This window comes from Saccostrea echinata, unplaced genomic scaffold (assembly GCF_033153115.1).
Source record: "Saccostrea echinata isolate AGI-Se365-2 ecotype Australia unplaced genomic scaffold, CSIRO_AGI_Sech_v1 ptg000065l, whole genome shotgun sequence".
In the NCBI taxonomy this organism is placed as follows: domain Eukaryota; kingdom Metazoa; phylum Mollusca; class Bivalvia; order Ostreida; family Ostreidae; genus Saccostrea; species Saccostrea echinata.
The window spans coordinates 957,178-968,309 of record NW_026889814.1 but is presented as its reverse complement, the minus strand read 5'-3'; the positions used below and the strand labels follow the sequence as shown (position 1 = coordinate 968,309).

General features: G+C 34.5%; 1 protein-coding gene across 1 annotated transcript; it reads right to left on the bottom strand.

Moving 5' to 3' along the window:
* Window positions 1-363: 363 nt before the first annotated feature.
* LOC133176048 (uncharacterized) lies at window positions 364-1,641 on the bottom strand. The gene is made up of 2 exons (XM_061311219.1): window positions 1,530-1,641; window positions 364-1,123 (listed from the first exon to the last, which is right to left on the bottom strand). The coding sequence occupies exons 1-2, from the start codon at window positions 1,538-1,540 to the stop codon at window positions 364-366; spliced, it is 771 nt and encodes a 256-aa protein (XP_061167203.1). The 5' UTR covers window positions 1,541-1,641.
* Between the last annotated feature and the right edge of the window lie 9,491 nt (window positions 1,642-11,132).

Genomic DNA, 11,132 nt, shown 5'->3' with positions numbered 1-11,132 from the left:
GTATTCAAACAAACTGATTTTAGGTAGCGAAAATTTTAAGGCATTTGGTGAAGCTGTTCTCAGTTCCCGAGTTTATACGCATTGACAAAGATGTTAGAAATAGCGAGAAAAAAAATTATGAATTGAATAAGTATTTGCGTAAATGATTCTGAAACAACTTCAAACTTAACAAGTTAGTTTAAAGACTTGATACTGGATGCGTTAAGGTGGTTTGATTAAGTTTGGATATTAAGCCACCATTAAGCTGCAGCTTAAAGGTGGCTTAATGGTAGCTTAATGATGTTTGGACATTAAGCACCTAGAAGCTGCATTTTAATGGTGGCTTAAAGGAATTGACTTCTATAAGCCACCATTAAGCTACCATTAAGCCACCATTAAGCGATTGCTGAAAGATGGTCTTTCGTCCTGTGAATGATCTGTAATAACTAGTATGTCCTCAATGTTACCCTTGGACTTCTCTAAAGAAAGAAAATCTATACATACTAGTTCCATTGGCTGCGATGTTTTGATGGTAACAAGCTCTGATCTAGGATGTTCCCTGGTCTTACTTCTAACACATCGCCCACAATGCCCAACTTTCTCTCTCATATCAGTATTCATTCCTGGCCAATAGAAACGCTTCTTGACAAGCCAACTGGTCTTTTCCCTTCCCTGATGTCCTATATCTTCATGTAAACCTTTGAAAATTGTCCCTATCATACTCTTTGGTAAAACAAGTTGCCTTATATTCATCCCATCCATCTGTGTATTCCTGAACAATACACCTTTCCTTATCTCAAAACTTTTCCTCTCTCTAAGATACTTCTTAACCTCCTCTGTCTCTATATCAACATTCTCAGAATCTAACCTCTCACCAGTTGTTAACAAGTACTTAACCTTACTTATCACTGGATGTTCATCCTGCTTCTCTTTCCAGTTAACGGTACTCAGTTCCTGTGATTCTATTTCAGTCATATCCGGGTTGAGTTGACCAGTGTCTGTAATGAGTAGACTCTCAGCTAATGGAAGTTGTTCTCGGTCAATGAGAGCTGCTTGACAAACTGCTTTGACAGCCTCTGGAAAAATCTGGAGATGATATGGACGTCTGGATAACCCGTCTACATCTTGATTTAATTTCCCAGATCTGTAATATATCCTGAAATTGTAATTGCTCAAAGCAGCAAGCCAACGATGACCTGTGGCATAGAGTTTTGCAGAAGTTGTGACATAAGTCAACGGATTATTATCCGTTCTAACTTCAAAAGAATTGTTGTATAGATAGTCTTTAAACTTGTCGACTTCTGCCCATTTTAAACACAAAAACTCAAGTTTATGTGCTGGATACAACTTCTCGCTTTTCTTTAAACCACGACTGCCATATGCAATCACCCGTTCTAAACCATTCTGGTTCTGATAGAGAACAGCACCTAAGCCCTCAGTGGAGGCATCAATATTCAAGACGAATGGTTTAGAAAAATCTGCATAGCCGAGAAGAGGGGGATTTGTCAACTTACTTATAAGTGTCTCAAAAGCAAATTGTTGTTCCTTACCCCATAACCATGGTATTTTCTTCCTGTTTCCCTGGTTCTTTCTTTTCGCTGTTGGGTGTCCCACCAGTAACTCATTAAGTGGCTGAACTACTCTGGCATAGTCTTTGATGAAACGCCGCTTATATCCTGTGAAACCTAAAAATGAGCATAATTCTTTAATATTCTTTGGTACTGGCCATGACTTTAGTGCCTCAATCTTATTTGGGTCGGTTTTGATACCTTCCTCCGACACTATGTGACCTAAATATTTCACCTCACTCATAAAGAATTCACACTTGGATGGTTTAAGCTTTAAGTTATGTTTCTCAAGTTTCTCAAAAACTCCATCTAATCTTTTAAGATGTTCATCAAAAGACTGACAAAAAACTAAAATGTCATCTAAAAATATAAGACATTCTCTAAGATGTGAATCACCCATGCAGGTTTCCATTAAACGTTGGAAACTGGCCGGGGCATTGGTCAGGCCAAATGCCATCTGATTGCATTCATAAAACCCCAAAGGCTCTAGAGAAAAAGTTGTTTTATGCTTGTCTTCTTCCTTAATTTCGACCTGCCAGTAATCTGATCTTAAATCGAGTTTAGTAAAATATTTGCTCCCAATCAAAGTATCAATAGTCTCATCTACTCTAAGGTGTAGGCATCTTTAATGGTTTTGTTGTTAAGTTTTCTCAGATCAATACAGAACCTTAAGGACCCATCAGATTTCTTCACTTAGACTACATTTGAACAGTAAGAACTTTGTGACTTCCGTATAGCACCTGCATCAAGCATTTCTTTCAAGTGCTGTCTTACCTCCTGATACATCCCAGGTGAAATTCTCCCGTAGGGTTCCTTAAAAGGTAAATTGTCAGTAAGCTTGATTTCATGCTTAACCAAATCTGTTTTACCTATATTTGTAAATGATGTTGAGAAGATATGTTTCCATCTATTCAATAACTCTGTTGTTCTTGTCATTTCTTCACTTGTAAGATTCTGTTTGTTTATCTTAGCACCTAAAGACTCAATAAAAATATCTGAGTTATCTCCCTTATTTTCAATGGCCTCTTCCTCTGACTTGGGTCTCCATGAATCGACTACCTTAACAGGGCTAACTGAACAGATGACAGACTTTGGTAGGATCTTAATTGATTGTGCAGATAAATTACAAACTCTAACTGGTATTCTAGACGTTTTCCCAATCTTGGATTTCAGATTAATGACTCTAGGACAAATGACTAAACTCTCTGACTGTGAAGTATCTAACTGTTCAGTCATTGCTGCTTCTAAGTCATAAGATTTTTGACTAACCCCGTTATCGTTTTGACCTCATTAGGACTTATGCTAATTGGAAAATGGTTTCTTGTTTTGACCTTCAAAGCAGTGTCACACATACTTTTAAATGCTAAGTTCCATAGTTCGGGTATTTCTGAAACACATTCCAAACTACTAAAATCTCTTTACAATTTCTGATAACATTGGTGCCAATTATCAATGGAAACTCAGAACCACCCTTTTCATTTGATGAATGACTCACCAATATAGGGGCAAATTTTGTATTCTGATTTAAAAATGGGATTTCAAGTTCACCCTCTATATACCCAGAAAAGGGAAGTGAGTGACCCCCTGCACCATAAACATCCAGTTGAAAATCTTCCAATTTTCTAAGTTCTGGCTTTGGTTGTAGAGACTCATAAATTATTTTGACATACAAGTTTTCATTGAACCAGTGTCTACCAATGCATCATTTTCTCTGTCACATAATTTGACCTTACATTGGTTAGCATGTCCAACCATTCTAGAAATCAACTTTTCAGTTCCAGGGCAATGACCTTTGACCTCCTCAGTTTGCCCTACAACAGAAGAGGTTGCCCTTTTGGGTCATTTCTCTCCTTTCCTACTCATCTGACCTCTAAAATTGCCTCTAGACAGATTTCTACTCTGACCTCTAGTAAAACCTTTTCCTCTGTTGAAACCTCTATTTTCTCTGTATGGACCTAGTGGACCATTAGAAGAAATGTTTCTACTGTGTTGTACCTCTAAGTTACTTAATCTCCTACAAATGTCTTGATAATCAGAAGACTGAGAGTTATGCTATGTTCTAACCTTTCCATCTTCGATATCAAGATTCTGAGCTTTTTCTTTAGGTCTTCCTGACTGTCTTTCACTTCTGCTCTCTCTACATGAACTGTTGCTGGCTTGGATTTTGGTAGGCGAGAACTTGCATGAACTTCCTTCTGTTGCACTTTTCTGATTTCCCTAAGAAGATGTTGAAAATCTTTAATAGAGTCATACAAATGTCTGGTTGAATTTTTCAATGACTGACTAGCTAAACCTGTCCAGAATTTGTTTTTAACATGGCATCTTTAGTTATCTCATCAATGAAACCAAACTGTATTGCTTTACAAATTGTTTCGTCAATGCGAGATGCATAAATAACAATTGACTCATTCTCTTTTTGAAAATCACTGTAAAATGATTGCATAAGATTTTCATTTGTAAAAAAATTTCCAAAGAAACCATATAACTTGTGCATAATATCAGACAAGCGTGCATTTTCACCTAGAGGAACTAACATTGAATGAGCTAAACCCTTCAGAGATCTTCTAACTGCTTCTAAAAGTACATGTTCTGAATATTGTTCACTCTTTCTTAAGCACTTAACCTCAAAACTCCAAACCTCATATTTCACTTCACCTTTTTGAGGTTCATCAGTGCTACTGAAGATAGGTAATTTAGGCACACTCAGTTGACTGGTAATAAGTGAAACATTGTGATTACTGGGATTAGGAGTTTCAGGGACTGGGTTGGAAGATTCAGTCTTAGGCTTAGCCTTGTGCATGACATTGTACAAACCTTTCATTCTTGGCCCTAACTGATCCATAGCGGAACCAAATGTAAATTTTGGTGCAGTAACTTTACCTGTCTTTGGAGTACTAGATACAAGTAAATTATACTCCTCCATAGTTAATACCCTATAGTTAGGATTTTGATTCACCTTTTCAATGTGTTCAAGAATGTCATCAGCATTCTCTTCTTTCTCAGCTAAGGTATTTCTGGTTTTTTACCAGCTGTCTCACCGTTAGCCATGGTGAAAATGATAATAATCAGAAAAAGAAATTCTGATATTTTAAAAGATTTTCTAAAACAATACAACATGAATCACTCACCGTGTTGTTGCTGAAAAACCGTTCTTCGAATTCGCACAAATTTCCGAACGTTCAACACAGTCGAGCCATATCGAGGTGTGGAGTGGAATTTCAATATCTGGTAACCAAACACCTGAATTTCTTGCAAAAATAAACAGTCAATATAAATCTGTCAAAATTCTCTTAAACCATAATATCAACTCTGACTTGCTAACTTCTTACCCTGAATAACACTAAACTAAACTCAAAGTGATTCAAATTGCAGATATTGACTACAGTACTCTAAAAATTGAATCTAGATTGATTGCTATAACACCATGACTGTAGATCTATATTACTATATTTAGACTGAATAATATCTCTTTGAATTAGACTGCCTTAAAATTTTTAAACTAATATGTGCTGGATATGCTAAATGTAATGATATGATATGAAAATGAGAATGAAACTGATGTGAAGATCACTATACAACTGATTTACTTACACTCTCCCGAATTTTCTCTAAATCTGCTCTGCTGCTGCTGTTAAGTGTTAGTAAAACTGAATAACTACATGCAGTGAGGGATTGTTAGATAACAAACAGTTGATTTCAAATGTCTTCAGGTCAATGTGTTTATATAAACTTTTGAAGATTCTTTAGAAAATAAAGTTTTCGCGAATTTTACCACCACTCAACTGAAACTCACTTGCGAACATGAAACATGACAAATGAATAAGAAAATTACAAATGTCACAGGATTAGTATTTACTATGTTACTATGTATGATAATTTGCACATGTTCTTGAAACTTCTAACGCTTGTTACCCTTATGTACACACAGAAGTTAAAATGTTCTCTATTCCAACTGGTTTTTTAACCTTTGCATGCAGTTGCAGTAATATTATTTTAAATCACTTTATGAAAACCCTCTGATATAGACGGACGTTACGAGGACTGTCATTGCCCATAGCTTTATAATTAGGAGCTTAAATTCTGTCTACATGGTAAGATATTTTATTTAAACTATTTTATATTTTCAGTAAATTAATTTATGAATTAAATATTTGATATAAATTTCATTTAAATATTTAATGTGTGAATGGACGGTACGTAAGTTTTCATATTTATTGTAGATCACCATGTCATTGATGATATAAAATATTAAATACTTCATCAAATACCATCATGTCGATGGAAGATAAATAAATTACATTGAACAGTTGTCCGGACTTTTCTCTTTTCAAAGAACTGTTAATAAAAAAGTTAACACCCTTGACAATGGCGCCCACCGTTGGGGACTCCGGCGCAAACGTAATATTCATATTTCATATTAATACTTCATCGATGGAAAATCCATGGTGGTTATTGTGAAAGGAGAGTTTTCTGTGTCTATTTAATTCTATTCATTGTGTAAATTCATTTACGGCCTGAGTGCGCACTGCCACTAGTCAAACCAGTTCACTAATACTACTCAACGAAAGTACCGTTATATGGGCGGAGAAAACCTGACTTCCCGGGAAATTTTTCACCTTATCGTACTTCCTATTGTGTGACGTCACAAGCAAGATGGATGCGCCCATGGAGCTGGACACTTGTGCACAACTGTGAATACACATTGAGATCTCACGCGGTTCACGGACATTTCTGGGATAAACGATTCGTGTGAATTTATTAACTGTTTCTTATATTTATTTTGTATTGTTGTATTTTGTTGTCAATGTCATTGATGATATAACGTAAATACTGCATCAAATACCATCATGTCGATGGAAAATAAATAAATTACATTGAACAGCTGTCCGGAGTTTTCTCTTATCCGAGAACTGTTAATCAAAAAACTTAACACCCTTGACAATGGCACCAACGTTGGGTCTCGGACCCAAGACCCTCAGATGTCATGACTGACTTTCACGCACCTGTGAACCCGGTGACAAAATCATGAATCTTTGTAATATTCCATTTATTTTTATTATTTTTTTTTTTTTGAAGATCTCAAAATGAATCTATAATTTAAATAAAAAAGAGAGCTCGATTGTTGTTTTATTTATCATGTTTATAATTTGCCACGTCCATATTCAAAGGGTCTTGAATAGCCTATAACTTATTGTGATGTTTTTGACGTCATCAATGTGAGTTTGACGTCGTCAACATATCACAATTGTAGCCTACTTCAATATATGCCCACAGACAAGATACAATATTTCTATAACTTTAAGCAAAGATATGCATAAGAATAAATACATTATGAGCTTAAATCTTGAATAGTTCAAAACTTTATATAAAATATTTTTGATGGGTCATATATGACCCCTGTGGCAGCCAGTGGGTAGAGCCCATATATGACCCCTCTGGTAGTAAGAGGGTTAAATATATAAAACGTTTACAATCTCTTACTACCGTCATCAATGATTGTTGAATAGAAGGAAACTGTATCTTATACATGTATATTCGCTTGGAAACTTTTCAGTGGTTACATATGTACGAACACGTTTCTACCTCGCCCCTTTTTTTAACTTTACACGTGCGTACAGGAATTTAAAACCAAAAGCTAAAATAACAAATCTATCGATAGTTTCGACTTTTTGTAGGCAGTGACGTCCTTGTTTACATCATTCCTAACATAAATCAGTGACGTATTATTATTTAAATAAAAAGAAAAGAAAACCTCTTTCAGGTCAATCATCAATAGTGGAAATTTGGGTTAATTTCACAGAGTATAATTGGTGCTATTACCGTTTTCTATGATCAAAAGGTTTGGTTTGGTCATTTCATTATCAGTAACACCGGAAGTCACACCTTTCGGAGACATTCTCCAAGTTTAAGGGTTACCATCTAATCATGCTCCTTTTCTTATGTCATATAAAATTTTTAATATCAGGCAGTATTCATATAGCCTGTTGAAATATAACTAACAATACATCATGGAATTACATGTATAAGAATGTACTTGAATTGTCAAACAATTCAATTGCTTTGTGGGGTTAAATGAACTCTGGAGATTTAAACTCGCAATACTACTTTTCCTTGTTGCGATAAATGCAAATATCAAAGTTACAGGTAATTATAATTTGGTAGATAAGGTAAAGCATACAGTAAAAAAAATTCTCGCTACTGAAAAACGGCGGATCTAAAATTGAAGCAATTAATTTAACCTTGCTCTTTGTTACAAAAAAGCAGGATAGAAATAAAAATTCCATGCAATATAAAAGCCCCAAGAGATGCTGATAATAAATTGGCGGAACTGATATCGAGTAGAGATTATTTTGTTGTTTTTGTTTTGCAAAAAAAAAAAAAAAAAAAAAAAAAAAAAAAAAAAAAAAAATCCCTCTTCAGCTTCATAATGATCCTCACATGATCTTTTAAGATCATGTGAAAAGTTGGAAGAAGCATGTCAGGCAATGCTTGCTTTGTTTGTATTTTTACACATAAGAAGATTAAATGAGCACATCGTAAGGTATATTGCAACATGTATTTATCATAGAAAATAAGCAAGATATGCTGCTGAACACGTGAAATTCATGACCAATTGGTTCAGGCCGCAGGGTGAGGTTAGGTCAGTCATATATAAAATTTTATCCCATGTTTACCCCTTTATCCCGTGGATATGACTCATTGGATAATTTTTTTTTATAATCCACAGTTAAGTGCAGTTGTGACGTCACAATGGTTTTTGCGTTAGCGTGATGAAGTAAAAAAAAGTGGAGTCCTATATAAAACAGTGTAAAACATTGGTTGTGAAGTATTAAACATGGGATAAAAAGAATCTCCCATGGTTTGTAGTTGGATATGACTTTTATCCAACTCGTTGTGTGTTTTTATCCCCTCGCCAAGGCTCAGGGATAAAAAACACACAACTCGTTGGATAAAAATCATATCCAACTACAAATCATGGGAAATCCTATATATATATATTGAAAACACTTGGGAAGTAAAATGTTCGTTTTCGCTTCTGAACATCAATGAGGCAAAATATTGGCATAAATATAATGAGTAATGACCCTTCTACCAAAATTGTGAAATTCATGACCCAAAATTCAAGCCCCAGGGTTGATCTAAGTTGATCATTTATCAATAATGTATCATATCTTTAAAAAAATATTTTCAATTCCTGGCACGGAGATTAAGGAGGCAAAATGTTTGCATGGTTATATTGAGTACAGTGCCAAGATTGTGAAATTCATGACCCCGGGGTACATTTTCCAGTTGGCGCTAACTTTTTGATACTGAAAATGTATCATATCCTGGAACTTCTTGCTTACTATGGGGCATCAAGCACGCAAACTGATTATTTTTAGCAAGTTGGAACAAGTTTCAAAAATATGACAGGGAATCCTCAAAAAATTGTAAAATTTATGTCACCTGAGTTCAGAGTCCCAGGTCCAGGTGGGGCTGTGTTGGTCAACAAGACAAACTTATGAAATTATTAAATCTACTAAGAGCTAGACTAAACTATGTATATTGTAATAATAAATGTACAGTTTTACAATACTCACATTAAAGCTGGAACAGTAAGTAAATAATTTATATGTAATATTATGGGGTCATCATCTGTTTTTTCTTTCTTTTTTAATATAATATTGATGAATGATATTTGTCTGTGAATCTTTACTTTTCACTATTAGTATTCTTATTATCATGTACAAGTATTATTATTTATTGTCTTTGTCTTGACCTATTATACAAGGAGAGGGTATGTATTGGCTTTGCCTGTTTCCCGATCCTTATTGATTTATTCAATAAAAATATGTTTAAATTAAACATATGATATTCAGGTGACGATTTCCACCAGCAAAAAAAAAAAAAAAAAAAAAAAACAAAAAAAAACAAAACAATTCTTTCGTGTGATATAAAATTAAAGATACATAAAACACGTAACTTGAAGAAATAAGGTTAAAATAGAACGTGCATTTTAGCGATTTTTACTCTTAATTAACCTTAGATCCCTTACTCAAATAATCCTAGAAGGTGGACATAGCATTGTCATTTTGTCGCTTCTTTTTTGTTACATATCACTAAAAATATCTTGGGATTGTAAAAAAGGTTGATAAAAGTAATACAGTTGTTACATTGGAAGAGATCAATATATCTCAGGAGATATGAAACAACTCAATTCTACCTAAACCGGTAAAGGTAGCCTAGTGATAGAGTGTTCGCTTCGTGATCGGGAGGCCCGTGTTCGATTCTCCTTCGCCGCGCCGCATCAAACCTAAGACGTAAAAATAGGTAGTGACTGTTCCTTCGCCAAGCGCCCGGCAGTAAAGGTGAAAGTCACGGGTCAATTGATTTTTGAGACCTTAAAACCGAGGTCCCATGTTACGGTAGGTGTTGGCACGATATAGAACCCTCACTGCTCAATGGCTCAATGGCCCTAAGTGTCGAATATAGGTCTGAATTTGAAATCATTCACTGGCACACAGTGACGTCTCTATATGAGTGAAAAATTCTCGAATCGGACGTAATACAGCATACAATCAATGAATCAATCAATTCTACCTATTACGTAGAGGTAGAAAAACCAGCTCTACATAAGAGCATCCACTCTCAAGATTTTGAAATGTAGCAAAACAAAACTTTAGAAAAGGAAACATGTCGCTTGTATGGTGAATGCATCCTCCGAAAACTTCCAGTCGGCTAATTATTCCTCAGAGTGGCACGCTAACGGAAACTAGAGGTAACTTCTGTGATTATTTCCTTGTGTCCATTGTTAAAAAAAACAAACAAACAAACAAAAATAACAAACAAACAACAAAAATAAATAAAATAATTATAATAAAAACAAACAAACAAAACAAAATTTAAAAAAATTCAAATATCAAAGCTAGACATGTCCGATTTCATACAAAAATCGAATCTCTGATTGAACTTAAGACAAGTCTTGTTATAAACAAATTATCAAAAGACTGATCTAACCAATGTTATCTCTTTCCTGTAACTTGATTATATATCCAAGTTTAATTCATATCACACGAAAGAATTTTGATTTCCCCCTCGGTAAAAATTGTCAGTTAAGTCACTGTACATGTAGCATTACCAATTTAGTTGTAATTTGTCAACGAAAATTGAAAAAAAACCTATTTAATATGACAACATTCATAATCAAAAGTGAAGGCCGCTGTCGACCATCGTTCTATGGTATATCCCAGTCATTTTCCTAGAGGTTAACATGAATGTACTTCTTTTCTTAAACGTTTCTGATAGCAATAATAAGACTCTAATATATAAAAAGATATAAAAGTCTAAAAAGTTCCTTGTTTCCTTATCTGTTTTGCCGTCTCATATCACTAATCGTAGCACGTTCTCTGGCTTGCATCTGAGGGAAATATATTTTTAAAATGTCCTTAAATAGAACTCTGAAAATGTAAAAAAATGTGAATAAGAATTGCGGAAACTAAAACTAAAAAACTAAAAATTTCTAGATTAGGGATATATTATTATTATTATTTCCGTATGAGTTATTTCAAATTTTATCTTTGAATGATTATCAGCTGCTCTTGAAAA